The sequence below is a fragment of the Elgaria multicarinata genome, chromosome 9 (assembly GCF_023053635.1).
Source record: "Elgaria multicarinata webbii isolate HBS135686 ecotype San Diego chromosome 9, rElgMul1.1.pri, whole genome shotgun sequence".
NCBI classification, from domain to species: domain Eukaryota; kingdom Metazoa; phylum Chordata; class Lepidosauria; order Squamata; family Anguidae; genus Elgaria; species Elgaria multicarinata.
The window spans coordinates 3,068,496-3,085,104 of record NC_086179.1 but is presented as its reverse complement, the minus strand read 5'-3'; the positions used below and the strand labels follow the sequence as shown (position 1 = coordinate 3,085,104).

The 16,609-nt window shown below is 51.5% G+C and overlaps 1 protein-coding gene across 2 annotated transcripts in view; it reads left to right on the top strand.

Moving 5' to 3' along the window:
- Window positions 1–16,609, top strand: part of FLNC (filamin C) — a 117,640-nt gene that overhangs the window by 72,830 nt on the left and 28,201 nt on the right. For both annotated transcript variants that reach the window (XM_063134603.1, XM_063134602.1), the window contains 9 exons: window positions 1,429–2,026; window positions 3,760–3,933; window positions 4,919–5,081; window positions 6,239–6,399; window positions 12,185–12,352; window positions 13,630–13,753; window positions 14,876–15,032; window positions 15,344–15,533; window positions 16,461–16,484. In XM_063134603.1, coding sequence (XP_062990673.1) covers window positions 1,429–2,026; window positions 3,760–3,933; window positions 4,919–5,081; window positions 6,239–6,399; window positions 12,185–12,352; window positions 13,630–13,753; window positions 14,876–15,032; window positions 15,344–15,533; window positions 16,461–16,484 — 1,759 coding nt within the window. The remainder of the gene's footprint in view (window positions 1–1,428; window positions 2,027–3,759; window positions 3,934–4,918; window positions 5,082–6,238; window positions 6,400–12,184; window positions 12,353–13,629; window positions 13,754–14,875; window positions 15,033–15,343; window positions 15,534–16,460; window positions 16,485–16,609) is intronic.

Here is a 16,609-nt window from a genome sequence, read left to right as displayed (position 1 = left end):
CCCTTTGCCTCTTAGCGCTCCCCTATGCAATCCCACCGCTCCCAAGGGAGTGGTACTGCCCACTTTGGGAACCACTGGTCTAGCTAGTCCAGCATTCTGTTCTGGCCAACCAGCCTTTGATGGGAGACCCACGAGTGTCATAGCACCCTCCCGCCCATGTTCCCCAGCAACTGGAGTACATAATGTACTGCCTCTGAGACTGGAGAGCTCAGCTAATCAGTGTAGAACAGGGCAGGGGGCAGCTGGTGGCCTGCCAGACATTTTGCTCTTCGACTTCCAACAGCTGTACCCTGCATAGCCTATTATTATTATTATTATTATTATTATTATTATTATTATTGCATTTATATCCTGCCTTTTTCCCCCCAATGAACCCAAGGCGGTGTACGTAATCCTCCTCCTTCTCTCCATTTTATCCTCACAACAACAACCCTGTGAGGTGGTTTGGGCTGAGAGTTTGTGACTGGCCCAACGTCACCCAGTGGGTTTCCATGGCCGAGTGGGGACTCGAACCCGGACCTCCCGACTCCCAGTCCAACACCTTAGCCAAGAGCTTTCCAAACTTTTCATGTTGGCAGCACAATTTTTAGACGTGCATCATTTCGCAACACAGTAATTCAGTTTTACTAGCAAACCGGAGGGTTAAAAACTAACCCCTTGTAAGAGATCCGGACACATACGTAAGAGATCCGGACACATACGTAAATCGTAATAACGAAATGTGTGGGGACACGACATATCTCATGAAAACCTTTCATTTATATTTTTAAAAATATATGATTTGCAAGATAGTAATGTACATTTTCAAGACTTTTAACAGTGAACCAATTTTGTCAAGCGGCGGTTGAGACGGTGTTCTATCAAAAAACTGGACCCATGGGTCTTTGAATGCGTCACTTCAGGTGCAGCCGCGTCACCGGAAGTGACACAGAATCAGCTGTTTCGACCCGATTATGCATCCTGCGCATGCGCAGCACCTGTATGATCCCTTGACCGTGGTGTGCATTCATGGATACCATGGAAGAGGAATATACTAGTGCACCATACTAATCGGCACCTTTGCTGCGTAAAAAATGCCTGCAAGTTGGTATTGCTTATTTCACAGAGACTCAGAGGTTTCTCGTTACGTTCGCGTGACACACCTGCACACTGCAGCGGACACACTAACGTGTCGCGACACACAGTTTGGAAAGCTCTGCCTTAGCCCCTACACCGCCCTGGCTCTCACCACACTAGCCAGTGAGAGTTGTAGGCCCAAACGTCCGGAGCCCCGCTACTGAGTTGGTTCGGCGGGCAAACTGTCCACCAGACCCATCCAGTTCCCACCCCTGCACCAGAGGGCGCTGTCAGCATGGGTCGGTTCCTGCGGAGACCCCCGGCTGACGGGGAATCCTGGGACCAGGCGGTGACGTGCAGCTCGCCTTCCAGGTTTGCGCCTACGGTCCCGGACTGAAGGGCGGTTTTGTGGGGAAGCCGGCGCCTTTCACCATCGACACCAAAGGGGCCGGCACCGGCGGGCTGGGCCTGACCGTGGAGGGCCCCTGCGAGGCCAAGATCGAGTGCCAGGACAACGGCGACGGCTCGTGCTCGGTCTCGTACCTGCCCACGGAGCCCGGCGAGTACGCCATCAACATCCTCTTTGCCGACGCGCACATCCCCGGCTCGCCCTTCAAGGCGGACATCCAGCCCGTCTTCGACCCGTCCAAGGTGACGGCCAGCGGGCCCGGCCTGGAGCACGGCAAGGTGGGCGAGGTGGCGACCTTCATGGTGGACTGCTCCAAGGCGGGCGACGCCGAGCTCACCATCGAGATCATCTCCGACTCCGGGGTCAAGGCCGAGGTGCTGATCCAGAACAACAGCGACGGCACCTACAGCATCACCTACATCCCCTCCTTTCCCGGCACCTACACCATCACCATCAAGTATGGCGGGCACCCCGTGCCCAAGTTCCCCGCCCGCGTCAACGTCGACCCCGCTGTGGACACCAGCAACGTCAAGGTCTTTGGGCCCGGAGTGGAGCCACGAGGTACGCTGGGGAGGAGCCGCTGGGCCCTGGTCTTACCTTCTCTTTTCAGCCCCGCTGACGGAATGGTTATTTGGTGATATGGCAGGCTAGGGCATGCTGGGAGTTGTAATCCGACACATCTGGAGGTTGGGGTAGGCGGTATCAGATCCTGATGAATCCCAGGTTTTAGAGCTTAACTCCTGTGCAAATGAACTTGTGCAGTAAGAGCTAGCGGGGAAACTCTGGAAAAGCTGGGAAACCAGGGGAAAGGGGCGTGGCCGGAAACAGGGGGTGTGGCCAACTGGGGACCTCAGGAGGGCCGGATGTCGTCTGCAGGCCTGAGGTTCCCCACCCCTGGCAAAGAGAGGATCGATCTGAGGGAGGAGGGGGGGGGGCAGATTATGTTTGTCTGTCTGTCTTCAACTGTAGATATTTAAATAAAACATAGATAGATAATTTGTCTTTACCTGAATTTTATCTATCTATATTTCACCTAATTTTACTGTTTGTAAACTGAGCCCCTCCTTTGGGTTAATTTCTCTTGCCTTCGCTCTCCGTTTTCTCTTCTGCCAATGTATCTCCTCTCCCTCTCTCTAGGGTGACCCTATGGAAAGGAGGGCAGGGCTCCTGCTTCTTTAACAGCTGCATAGAAAAGGGGATTTCAGCAGGTGTCATTTGCATGCGTGCAGCACCTGGTAAAATTCCTTCTTCATCACAACAGTTAAAGCTGAAGGAGCCCTGCCCTCTTTTGTATCTGGTCCAGTTGGCAGGGCTCCTGCAGCTTTAACTGTTGTGATGAAGAGGGAATTTCACCAGGTGCTGCAGGCATAACAATGACACCTGCTGAAATTCCCTTTTCTATGCAACTGTTAAAGATACAGGAGCCCGGTCCTCCTTTCCATATGGTCACCCTACCTCCCCCCCTCTCTCCAACTTCCTGTTTCCGTTATCCCACCCTCCCCTGCTGTCTCTTTTCTCTTCCTTTGGGTGCTTTAACCCTCGAGGCTGAAAAGTTGTTTTTTTTTTGTCCGCCATCTCACTTCTGTGCATGTTGATGGCACGGTTCACGCGAAATCCTCCGTTTCCCCACCCATCAGCTTTGCTCACGAGTATTTCTGACAGCAGCAGACCTTTGCCAGGTGCTGATAAGAATCCAGGGGTAGTTGCAGGTTTCCAAAGGTTCTCGGTTTCTTACAGAATGTGATGTCTCCCAAAATCAGATTCACACACAGACGAACTGCTAGCAAACTTTTCTCCTCATTCCCAGTCACACAGAACAGTCTCTGGCTCACCAGCCTCCCCCAGCCTGGTGACCTCCAGATGTGTCAGACCGCAAGTCCCATCATTCCCAGGCAGCATGACCACGGGAATGATGGGAGTTGCACTCCAACGCATTTGGCTGCACTAACATATTCCAAAGTGTTCAAGAAAACACACCATTTTACAGAATGCCACCAAATAATCCTTTGGAGGTGGACAAAAATTACCTTCGACAAGCTCACGGTGTGTCCTGTAGCCTAGACAGCCAAGGAAGTTAAGGTGATAGATTTGTGCAGTGTTCTGTAGCCTACTTTGCAAGGGTGTTGTTCTCCAGGCATAGGTTACCACGTTGCGCTCCCACCCACCCACCTCCGTCACTCCCATATTCAAGTAGGAAACAGGTTTCCGGTCCCGGGGAGAGATAAAATCCTAGACGCCGCCCAGAGCGAACCTGGACCGTTGGCGACCCTAAACCCTCCACCATTTCTCCCCAGGTGTCCTGCGCGAGGTCACCACTGAGTTCACGGTGGACTCTCGCTCACTCACCAAGACCGGCGGCAGCCACGTCAAGGTGCGCGTCATTAACCCCTCCGGCGCCAAGACGGACACGTACATCACCGACAACGGAGACGGCACCTACCGCGTCCAGTACACGGCCTATGAGGACGGTAAGGCCCCTCTTGCCGTGGGTGCGCCACCCTCCGCCTCTGTCCCCTTGCAATCCCCCCTCCCTGCTTTATTGTGCTGCACGCTGTGATGCTCCAGATCCCACAGTTCCAGGAGGCAAAGAGCTGCCGGTTGGCGCCAGGCCAATTGGAGCTCTGCACTCCAGTCCGAATTCCGCAACCTGCTTCTTAGAAATCCAGAACAAGCCCTTCTCTAGCTTCCGAGGTTACAGCAGCCGCTGCTGCCCACACGCGGATGGTGCCTGCCTTCACAGCCTTGAGGGCTAGCGACTTGCTTCCTTTTTTTAAAAAAAAAAAGAATACAAAAATTCTCAAGATGCTGAATTTGTCCACCTGGTACTGTAGGTGTAGCACAGCAGGAGACCCCTTGCTATGGGGATGTTGTGGGGAGGGTCATAATTACGGAGGAAACTACCTAACACCAGGATTCAGAAAGCACCTCTAGGCCAGCCAGGTGAGTGGCAGTGTTGGATCAATGTTCTTTCACCCAAGGACGAAATCCAAACAGCCCTTAAGCACGACTCCACCATTCCAGCGACAGAGGGTTCAAAAGCGCTTTATTGATTAGTAATCAAGGCCTGGCCTCTTCAAAGGGAGCAATCAGACAAAAGACATTGGGAATTCAGCACAGCATTTCAAGCCTGCAAGGGGCAGGGCACAGTAGCAGCATAAACCAATCAGAACATAACACTGGGGCATAGCTAATTTTGCTAAACAATCTCCTTTGTTCTATAAACAATCCTTTTACCTTACAGTAAGTTACAGAAAGTTAACTTTGACACAGGAGGACTGGAGCCGGAGCTCTTGTTTATGTTTGCTGCTGGGCTGCTTCACAGTTTCCTTTTAAAAATGGAGGCACCTCTGCTAACAGCAGGTGGCGTCTGCCAAGGGGCGCAGTGGTGGAGCGCAAGCTGCTTGACTGAATAGGATGCTGTACACCTGCCTACCTGTCTGTTTGCTCTCCCAGGTGTGCACCTCGTGGAAGTGACCTACGACGACGTGCCGGTGCCCAAGAGCCCCTTCCGGGTGGGGGTGACCGAGGGCTGCGACCCCAGCCGCGTCCGCGCCTACGGCCCCGGCCTCGAAGGCGGGCTGGTGAACAAATCGAACCACTTCACCGTGGAGACCAGGTAGCTGCCCTGCCTTTGCCCGAGGCGCAAACCTCTCTCAGTGGCTGTTACTGAGCGAAGAGGGCAAGAGGGGAGGCATTGCTGAGCAAGGGGGCAGAAGGCGGGGCTTGGCGTGAGATTGGCACGCGCCAATCCATGCGCACAGATGCAGACTTAGAACTAATTCTTATAACTCAACTAGAAATACCCTCAATTTCAGCACAGTGTGACCGTGTGGGCCCACCTGTTCTGTCTGCGCCTCCAGGTGCTCACTGAGGGTGCTCGCCAGGGAGCTGCGGTGCTGCGCTGTGCAGAGGGCATTCTGTTGAGCCATTAGATGAGGCCCTCATCTAGAGTATTGCATCCAGTTCTGGGCTCCACAATTCAAGAAGGACGCAGACAAGCTGGAGCGTGTTCAGAGGAGGACAGCCAGGATGATCAGGGGTCTGGAAACAAAGCCCTATGAGGAGAGACTGAAAGAACTGGGCATGTTGAGCCTGGAGAAGAGAAGATGGAGGGGAAACATGATAGCACTCTTCAAAGACTTGAAAGGTTGTCACACAGAGGAGGGCCAGGATCTCTTCTCAATCCTCCCAGAATGCAGGACACGGAATATCAGGCTCAAGTGACAGGAAGCCAGATTTCGGCTGGACATCAGGAAAAACTTCCTGACTGTTAGAGCAGTGCGACAATGGAATCAGTTACCTAGGGAGGTTGTGGGCTCTCCTACACTAGAGGCATTCAAGAGGCAGCTGGACAACCCTCTGTCAGGGATGCTTTAGGGTGGATTCCTGCATTGAGCAGGGGGTTGGACTCGATGGCCTTGTAGGCCCCTTCCAACTCTCTCCTCTCTCGAACAGCACTGGAAATCCAGGTCGCCCAACGGTTCGGGACAGAGAAGGGAACAGATGGTTCCCATAACATAGAATGAATTGTTTTTCTAAAAAAACCTGGAGATGCAGCCAGCAATGGAACGTGGGACCTTCTGTGTGTGAAGCAGGGAATCTGCCACTGAGCTCCAAGCCCTCTCGTGGGCGATGTGGTTTTACTGGCTTTGAGAATATTGCTGGGCTGGAAGCAAAGAGTTCTTTTACCAGCGCTGGATTTGGAAAGGGACCTTGCTGAGCCGGCCCTGACTTTGCGGTGGCTTCTCTTTGATGACAATCTTTCCTTCGCAGGGGGGCAGGAACCGGGGGTCTTGGCTTGGCCATTGAAGGCCCCTCCGAGGCCAAAATGTCATGCAAGGATAACAAAGACGGGAGCTGCAGCGTTGAGTACATCCCCTTCACACCCGGCGACTATGACGTCAACATCACGTTCGGAGGGCGCCCCATCCCCGGTAGGTGGGGAGGCGGGCCGGTGGGCTGGACGCTGCCAGGATGGGTCAATGCAGGGTGACAGACAGCTGGCCAGGTCTTGTGTTGGGTTATTGTGCCAGAACTTTTCTCTCTCTGGAACTCTGTTTGTGCTCAGAAACAAACACACATCACACAGGTCTTACACAGCAGAGCTGGTTTATTTCCTTCAGGCTTCTGTGCAGTTCAATTCAGATCTGTTCAGATCAGCACACTGAGGCATGCACAGAGAGTAGTGATCATAGAGCAGTGATCAGTAAGCAGTGATCAGTGATCATTTTACACAAGTGAGAAACTATATACACATCTTACACAATTCTTATCTACATTACATACAGCTGTGATGAGGCTAACTTAGAATCTTGGCAAGGTTCCCAGAACAGCCTCTATCTCAAGGTAATTGCCCACAGATAGACTTTCTCTGTTTAACCCTGAGATAGCCATACACACACAATTTTAATGACTAAGCAAGTATTTCTTTTCATATACTTAACAGTCCTCCTCTTGCGCATGTTGTTTAAATTGTGTTACAATCTGAGACCCAGTTTTAAAAGCATCTCTTTGTGTTTTACCATTGATACGTTCCACCTGTCCTTCCTCATTTTGTTTTACTTTGAATACCCATTTACTGTTAATGGCTTTACGACCTTCAGGTAAAGGTACTAGCTCCCACGTTTCATTTTTTTCCATTGCTCTGATTTCCTCTGACATTGCTTCATGCCAGCCCTGAGCTTCTGTAGGTTCCATTTCCTGAATTTCCTCAAATGAAGTAGGTTCATAGGCTATTAGTAAAGCTCTATGAGAAACCTGTTTGCTTTGGTATTCATCTGAATAACGAACTGGAGCTTTGCGTTCCCTTTCTGGTCGCTTTGGCATAGTTACAGGCACAGTTTCCTCCTCTACAGTTTCTTCCCCCTCCCTCTCTTGCTGAGATTGTTCAGGAATTTCTTCTGTTTCTACAGCTTTCTGTTCTACAGGCAAACTTACATACTGTTTTGTTTCCTGCATTTGTTCATGAAAAACTACATCTCTGCTTACAATTACACTTTTGTGATATGGAGACCACAAACGATAGCCTTTTGTTTGTGTATCATATCCCAACAGTTTACATTCCAAACCTCTTTGAGCTAGCTTTCCTGGTCTGTTTTCTTTCTGAACATGAGCAAAACATTTACTTCCAAAAACCCTTATATGTGACACTCTAGGTTTTCTTTTGTAAAACATTTCATATGGGGTTTTTTCATGTACAGAGTGGTAAAGCCTGTTTAACAAATAATTTGAGGTGGACAAAGCTTCTGCCCAGAACAGATTAGACAATCCTGACTCTTTCAATAGAGCTCTTAACATGTTCTGCAAGGTTCTGTTTTTCCTTTCTGCAACTCCATTTTGAAATGGTGAATATGGAGCAGTAAGGTTATGTTGTATACCCTCATCACTGAGGAATTTTTTAAATTGGTTGCTAAGAAATTCACCTCCCCGGTCCGTTCTTAGATTAGCTATAGGTTCTTTAAATCTATTTTTACTCCACTTAACAAAGGCTTTAAACTTTCCAAAAGTTTCACTCTTCTGTTTTAACACATACACAAATCCAAATCTACTGTAATCATCAACAATAGACAAGAAAAATCTGTTTCCTCCTTGACTTGTCTCAAAAGGACCTGCAAGATCTGCATGAATTAATTCAAAAATTCTTTTTGTTGTTCTCTCACTATGTTTTGGAATGTTTGACTTATGACACTTGGTTTCACTGCATACATTACATTCTACATAGTTAGAACATGGTTTGATTTTCACCCCTTCACACAATTCTGGAATCTTAGAAATTGTTTTATAGTTAGCATGACCAAACCTTTTATGAGTTAAATGGATACACTCTTGGTGTGGTTTGCAATTGGCTATTGTTTTTGTTGTGACTTTGCTGGCTACAACTTCATTTTCTGTACAAGTATTAATCACATACAAAGATTCTTTCATTATTCCCTGCACACACACCTTGTTTCCCTGTTTTATAGTACAATTTTCTTCAGTAAAACAAACCTCATACCCCATTTCTGTTAACTGAAACACACTTAGAAGGTTTGTTTCCAATTCTGGTACATATAAAACACTTTGTAGTTCAACTCCCAGACAATCAAAATATACATTACCCACACCACAAATCTGGATTTTTGTTCCATTTGCAAGGGTAACACACTTTTGCTCTGAAGTAGAAGTTTCCAAGGTTACAAATGAAAGTTTGTCTTTTGCCATACTTATTGAAGCCCCAGAGTCCAAAAACCAAGGATTCATTGTTTCTTTGACTCTTGCTAGAAGACACTTCTTTGTTGATTCAGCTTCATTCATGTTGTTTTCTTCTCTCCACTTTGCTGTCGACTGCTTTTTCTTCTTCTTGTTGCAATCCCGCCTTAAGTGTTCTGTGGAACCACAGTTAAAGCATTTCCTTGCCTTTAATGCAGCCACCACGTCAAAAGTTTTATGGCTTTGTTGAAATTCAGCCACAGGATGTTTAAGGCTCTGTTGTTTTGAAGCTTGTCTTCTTTCATAGGTTTCCAGTAGTTTTCCAGCTACATACTCGAGGGTTAAATTTTTCTCCTCTTGACTTTCCATCATGGTGACAACCGCGTCGTACGATGAATCAAGACTTGACAAAATCACATAGACTTGGTGTATAGTTGTAAACTCCATCCCTCGTGCCCTGAGTTGATTGAAGATTTCTCTCATGCTTTTCAAATGGTTTGACATAGACTCCCCTAGTTTCAGCTTCATTCCATACAGTTTCCGGGTTAGAATTACTTTACTGCCCGCTGTTTCTCTTTGATATACAGCTTGAAGCGCATTCCAGCACTCTTTTGATGTATTCAAAAACTGAATGAAGGAAATTTGAGAGTCTTCCACAGCTAATGCAATAACTGCCATTGCTTTTGCATCGTCCTTAAACCATTTAGCATTCTGTGGATCTGCTCTATCTGGTGGATCCTCTGTGACTACATACCACAGTTCAGCCTGAATCAGATACATTTGCATTTTGTAAGACCATAATGCATAGTTAGAGTCATTCAGCTTTTTCAACAATTGATGCAAACCAGACATATTAGCTCCTGCCATTTCCTCTGCTTTAGGAATTGGTATCTCACCGTCCTCCTGCTCAGAGTCCTCCTCAGAGTCAGCCGACTGAGATTTTTCCTCACTTTGCAGCACTGGCTTTAGCTTGATGTCTTCCTCCATCAACAGTCTTCTGTTTTAGCAGACTCCTGGTTCTGGTTCTGATACTGCACCGTTCCCATCAAGTTCTGGTTCTTCTGCCTGGGTTAAGCTGGCGTAGGCTTCCTGGACTGGACTGGGCCCATAACCTTTGTTGGGTTATTGTGCCAGAACTTTTCTCTCTCTGGAACTCTGTTTGTGCTCAGAAACAAACACACATCACACAGGTCTTACACAGCAGAGCTGGTTTATTTCCTTCAGGCTTCTGTGCAGTTCAATTCAGATCTGTTCAGATCAGCACACTGAGGCATGCACAGAGAGTAGTGATCATAGAGCAGTGATCAGTAAGCAGTGATCAGTGATCATTTTACACAAGTGAGAAACTATATACACATCTTACACAATTCTTATCTACATTACATACAGCTGTGATGAGGCTAACTTAGAATCTTGGCAAGGTTCCCAGAACAGCCTCTATCTCAAGGTAATTGCCCACAGATAGACTTTCTCTGTTTAACCCTGAGATAGCCATACACACACAATTTTAATGACTAAGCAAGTATTTCTTTTCATATACTTAACATCTTGGTCACTTCCACGCAGGACCTTCTCCCCCTGGGACATCTCTGCAACCAATGGCTAGAAGCTGGCCATGCCGGCTCCTCTGTGGGTCTTGATAAGCTAGATGGACCAGTGGAGGAGGGCTGGAGGATACTTGGCTGAAGGATACTTGGCTCAGCAATACTACAAACGAGAAGGATCTTGGAATTGTTGTAGATCACAAGCTGAATAGGAGGCAACAGTGCGATGTGGCTGCAAGAAAGGCAAATGTTATTTTGGGCTGCATTAATAGAAGTATAGCTTCCAAATCGCATGAGGTACTGGTTCCTCTCTATTCAGCCCTGGTTAGGCCTCATCTAGAGTATTGTGTCCAGTTCTGGGCTCCACAATTCAAGAAGGACACAGACAAGCTGGAGCGGGTTCAGAGGAGGGAAACCAGGATGATCAGGGGTCTGGAAACAAAGCCCTATGAAGAGAGACTGAAAGAACTGGGCATGTTGAGCCTGGAGAAGAGAAGATTGAGGGGAGACATGAGAGCACTCTTCAAATACTTAAAAGGTTGTCACACAGAGGAGGGCCAGGATCTCTTCTCGATCCTCCCAGAGTGCAGGACACGGAATAACGGGCCCAAGTTAAAGGAAGCCAGATTCCAGCTGGACATCAGGAAAAACTTCCTGACTGTTAGAGCAGTACGACAATGGAATCTGTTACCTAGGGAGGTTGTGGGCTCTCCCACACTAGAGGCCTTCAAGAGGCAGCTGGAGAACCATCTGTCAAGTATGCTGTAGGGTGGATTCCTGCATTGAGCAGGGGGTTGGACTCGATGGCCTTTTAGACCCCTTCCAACTCTACTATTCTATGATTCTATGACCACCCCACAGGCCTGGGCGGCAGAAAGCAGGAGGGCTGAAACATCGCCACACGCTTGATCACCCTACACTTGATTATTTCACATTTGGGGGTGTTTCATGGGGTCCTGCAACACTGCATGAATGGCCCCAGAGTTTAACCTATTGTGGAACAGGTTTTATGGTTGTTGCTTGTTTTATACTAGTGAATGGACCTGGTTTTGCAACGATTGGAATAAGTCCTTAGTTTGATACAGTGAAGCCTTGAAGCAAAATTACACAACTGCCCGTCCAGGTCTGAGTGGAGCCACGCCCACTGGCACCCCTTGGCACAGCCACTGCCGTGGGACTACCCCATATCCCCCTGAGGGAGGGGTCTGTCTACTCCATTCCCATAGCAGGAGGAGAGGGGCAGACATACCGCTCTCTCCTTCGGCCTCTTCATCCCCCTGGCGTCAAACTGTACAGACTGCAAAGCTATGGGCTGCTTAGGGAAGTCAGCTCCTAGTGACCGAAGATGTTACTGCAGGCCTCAACCGCAGGGACCAGATTTAAATTCATTCAAATGAATTTAAATGTTTTAAAAACAAAATCTCCCAGAGGTGCTCACCCCTAGGGACCCCTTAGTACATGTACCAAGTTTCAGGCCTCTAGGTTTCAACGTCTTGGCATTACGGAGCAGACGGATAGACGGACGGGCGGGCACGCGTCTTCTTTTATTATTACAGATGATTTTAAGTTCTGTATAATTGCGGTCCAATCGTTATCAACCGCTTTGAGCTGTCAGGAAAAGCATTAGACCTGTTTTAGACAGAGTGGCCTCAGGTGTGGTGCTTTTCGAGAGTCGGTTCCTCACATTCAGCTGCCAGCCACGGAGCCAAAGGCAACCACGCAGGGAGAAACCGAGCCACGTCTGTGGTGTGTTCGGCCGGCAGCTGAGATGTGCGAAGAGACTCCATGTGCAAAGCCCAGCGCTCCTGGGGCTCTGGAGGGGCTGGCTGTGGTGTGCCGCCTCCCGCGGCTCCTTCGCTGTGCCTGCCAGCCAGGCCTTGGTGTAGACATGGATCAAGCGACGGGCGGGCATGAGAGATCAGGACCGCAGACGGCAAAGCGCTCTCGAGGGGGGCACACTAACGGGGTTCCTCTCCTTCCCCTGCAGGGAGCCCCTTCCGCGTTCCTGTCAAAGACGTGGTGGATCCCAGCAAGGTGAAGTGCTCCGGCCCTGGGCTGGGGGCTGGCGTGAGAGCGCGTGTCCCTCAGACCTTCACGGTCGACTGCAGCAAGGCCGGCGTTGCCCCTCTGGAGGTGAAAGTCTTGGGACCCACAGGTACGGAGATTTGGGGCGGGGGGAAAGGAGAACCCCTTGCTGCTTTTCTTTCTTCCTGGTTTTCTCTTGGGCTGCCCAGGGGCTTACTCGAGCACGGGTCCGGTATCCCAAACCTCTTTTGGCCGTTGGGTGGTTTGGACTTTCCGGTTCATGTGTCAGCTCTGGAAAATAACACGGAATATTTCTGCAGAATAGGAACGACCTGACATTTCTTTTAAGTTTGGATTCATGATATTTAGAACCGGCCATGGGGTACAAAGGGGTACTATCAGAATTGCCTTTTGCATTTCTCCGTACATTTTATTTGCAAGCCTTAGATGTGGGATTTATTCATTTGTTCCATCCTTAGTTTTTCCAGCGTGTGCGCGAAATGTACAGCGACACGGATTACGACAGAGACTTGATGTTCACCAGGCTTATTCCTGGTCTATGATCGTTTTTGCCAGCCTTCCATAATCTCGTGCCCTCCAGAAGTGTTGGATTGCAACCCCTATCATTCCCAGTCATTGCCATGCTGGCTGGGAATGATGGAAATTGCAGTCCAACCCATTTGGAGGCCATCAGGTTGGGAAAGGCTGGTCTAGGCTCTTCCATATACAACCATTCTATGCCAGGCTGGCAGCCTTCTTGACCTGCTGTTTTCCTGTGTGGAGGCTATGGATGGCGGGGGGAACATTCAGCCACATGACCTCCCCTCCATCTGCATTCTGAAAGGGGATACTGCCCTGGAGCCCAGGTTGACCTCCCTAGTGAGAATTAGGGCTTTCATATCAGTAGTCAGGGAGGAAGTCTAAGCCGAAAACTTCAGGGACATAAAGAGAGGTGTGTTTTTTTAAAAACAACGACCCACAACCACCAGGGATTTGAGGGGCGAAAGAGGGGTAGATCCATGTAGGTGTTCTGGGTGAGCAGCGAGGGAGTCAGTCAAGAGAGCTGGGCAGCGCTGGGCAGCTGAGTGCCGCAGAACTGAAGGAGAACCGGGCACACACCAGACTTCATCTGGGCATCAATGCGTTTGTCTTCTTGGTGCATTTCTCTCGTGTCGGGGTGTACAGGCTGTCAGTCCCTGCCCCCAGGGAGAAGGGGTGCAAAAGGAGATGAGCCCACCCCTCTCTGGGTGCGCTGGCTGCGGGCCAGGGGACAAAGCGGGGGAAAGGGCGCCCCCCTCTACAGCCACCACCACCATCCCCCGGTCACCCCTTGTTAAAAGGCAGGTGAGATTAGGTGCTGACCTTTGGTTCCTTCCATTTCTCTGCTCTTTCTTACCGCCTGCCCAGGGGTGGCTGAGCCGGTGGAGGTGCGCGACAAGGGAGACGGCACACACACCGTGAACTACACCCCGGCCACGGACGGGCCGTACACCGCCTCCGTCAAGTATGCCGGGCAAGAAGTGCCCCGCAGGTGAGCCCCGTGGGATTGCCTGGGCTTGGGGCGTGGCGGACGGGTGCCTTCCTCATCACCAGCTTGTGCACGTCCCCAGCCAAGGGCAACAGAGCTGGATTGGGCCACAAAAGAGCCTGTTCCTCTTCCAAGGTCTCTGACTGATGCCCCATGCCCAACACAGAGTGCCCGCCATGCCTCTGTTCAGCTGTCCCTGTCTGTCCGGCGTTCCCCCTCCCTCCCTGCCCCGCCGGGACGGAACGAGGTGCCCTGGCGGACGTCCGGCTTGTCGGGAATCTCAGCTGCTTCCAGCCCCCCACCGCCCATGAGAGGCAGATCGGATGGTGTCTCTATCTTTAGCTTGGCCCAGAGCCCTGCCTTCTGGGCCCGGCAGGGGCCAACTGTCCTGGGATCTGGCTAGGTCCGTGCCAAGGCCTAGAAGGTTCCGTGGGGGCAGAACGGGAGGCATGGGCCACGGGAGGGCCCTGGGGCAGGATGGTCCACGGTCAGGAGAAGTGGCCATATCGAGGCGTGGCTGGACTACGGGCCCTGCCTCGGGCCTGTCCACCTTCTCCCGAATTCTTTCGCCTGACTGGCAGCAGCCCTCTGGGCTCCAGTGGAAGCTGGTGCCTCTAATGTCAGTGGGGCGGTGAATCTGCTCCACGTTTGTCAGACCTCTAAAGGGGTTATCCAACGTGCTGCTTTCATCCCTTCCTCTCCCTCGCGCCACACCTTGGAGAGCTCCTTTACAGTTCCGAGTGGTTCTGAATGAACCCTGATCGGCTTCACTGCCCCACTGATATCGGAGCCATCAGCCCCCACTGTCGGAGGTTTCAGGCATGGCTCTTGCACATCCTCCCTGGAATCTCCGAAACCCCGGAGAGCCGCTTCCCGCCAGGACTGAGCTACATGGACTTGGGACATGGCAGCCTGCGATATTCCTGTGTGGGGCAGCCCTAGAGGGGGAGCTGGGAGCCCCCGCCAGCCCCAACGCCCCAGACCCCCCTTCCTGGGAAAAGGCAGAGGGTGACGTCCGTCCCGATCCAAAGCTCCCAGCTCATCAGCCATTTTGCCTGCTGCCGGGGAGTTTGTGGCAGGATCCAGCCGGACGCTCTCTGACCACTGGGACGTCCTGCCTTTCAGCCCGTTTAAGGTCAAGGTCCTCCCGGCCCACGACGCCAGCAAAGTGCGAGCCAGCGGGCCAGGCCTCAACGCCTCCGGCATCCCCGCCAGCCTGCCGGTGGAGTTCACCATTGACGCCCGCGATGCCGGCGAGGGGCTGCTCACCGTGCAGATCCTGGTGAGCTTTGGGTCACGGGCGCGGGGGAGCGGAGGCGGCGGGGTGGGGTGGGGTGGGTGTGTTCTGTCCTGCCTTGAAAAGGGCAGGGTGGGGGGGCGGAGCGTCTCTCAACTCGACGCTCAGAGGCCTTCTTTTCTTGTGGCTTGACAACAGCCATGGCCTTGAGGAAAATAGGTGCTGGGGCTGAATCCACCAGTGTGTGTGGATTGCTTAAGCCTGAATGGAATTCATGGTTTCACATCTCTCCCCTCCTTCTGGGTGCAAAGATTGCCTATTGACCACAGCCCCCCGGCCCCATTTTTTGTCCCCAGGACCCCGAGGGCAAACCCAAGAAAGCCAACATTCGGGACAACGGAGACGGGACGTACACGGTGTCCTACGTCCCGGACATGACGGGCCGTTACACCATCACCATCAAGTACGGCGGCGACGAGATCCCCTACTCGCCTTTCCGCATCCACGCCCTGCCGGCTGGAGATGCCAGCAAGTGCCTGGTCACAGGTGGGTGGACCCCAGCACCCCCTCGCCTTCACCCCCCCCCCCCAAACGCACAGCTAGTCTCCACCAACCTTTCATCTCCGCGTTGACATGTCCCAGGTGGCTCAAGATCCTTCCCTCCTCGCTCCTGGGGCTTTCACCAATGGGTTTCTTCCGGGATGGGCTTGCCAAAGGGAAATTTCGTAGCCCACAGAGGGGAAGACATTAAGCCCCCCGCCAAAATCAAATTCAGGTTGCTCTCCTGCGCCACCCACAAGCCTCGTGTGACGCAGAGTGGTAAGCGGCAGTTACTGCAGCCGAAACTCTCCCCACGGCCTGAGTTCCATCCCAGCGGAAGCTGGTTTCAGGCAGCTGGCTCAGGTCGACTCAGCCTTCCATCCTTCCGAGGTCGTTAAAATGAGTACCCAGCTAGCTGGGGGAAAGGTAACCGTGACTGGGGAAGGCAACAGCAAACCACCCCGCTACAAAGTCTGCCAAGAAAACGTCAGCGAAAGCAGGCGTCCCTCTAGATGTCAGCAATGACTCGAGTGCTTGCGCGAGAGGTTCCTTTCCTTTCCTTTCCTCCTGCTCCACCACAACAGGGCTCTAACAGGCAGGCATTCAACAGGTGACGCTTTCTCCTATCACTTCACCGCAGGTGCTGCAAAGCTGCACCAGTTGCATTTCTGTCTGTTGTGCTGCCGTTAGGCAAGCTGCATGAGCCCTGCCAGGAGCGAGGGAGAAGGGAGAAACTGTAATCTTGTCCCACATTTCATGCCTGGAGTCTCAGGCCCCTATCCCCCCCCCTGTGTGATTTTGCGCTGAACGGCTCCTCTTCTGGAGATGGCCCTGCGCCCTGCCTGATTCTCCCGGGATGCCCTCCCCAACCCGTCCCCCACCAACGCCACGTGGCTATTTCTCACCGCTGTCTCCTCTTTTCTGTCTCTGCAGTGTCCATAGGAGGCCACGGATTGGGTAAGTACCTGTGGGACGGATGCGGTGGGTCCCTGGGAGGCAGTAGGTGCCCACGGCCCCGCGATCTTCCTTCCTTCCTTCCTTCCTTCCTTCCTTCCTTCCTTCCATCCATCCATCGAGCACAG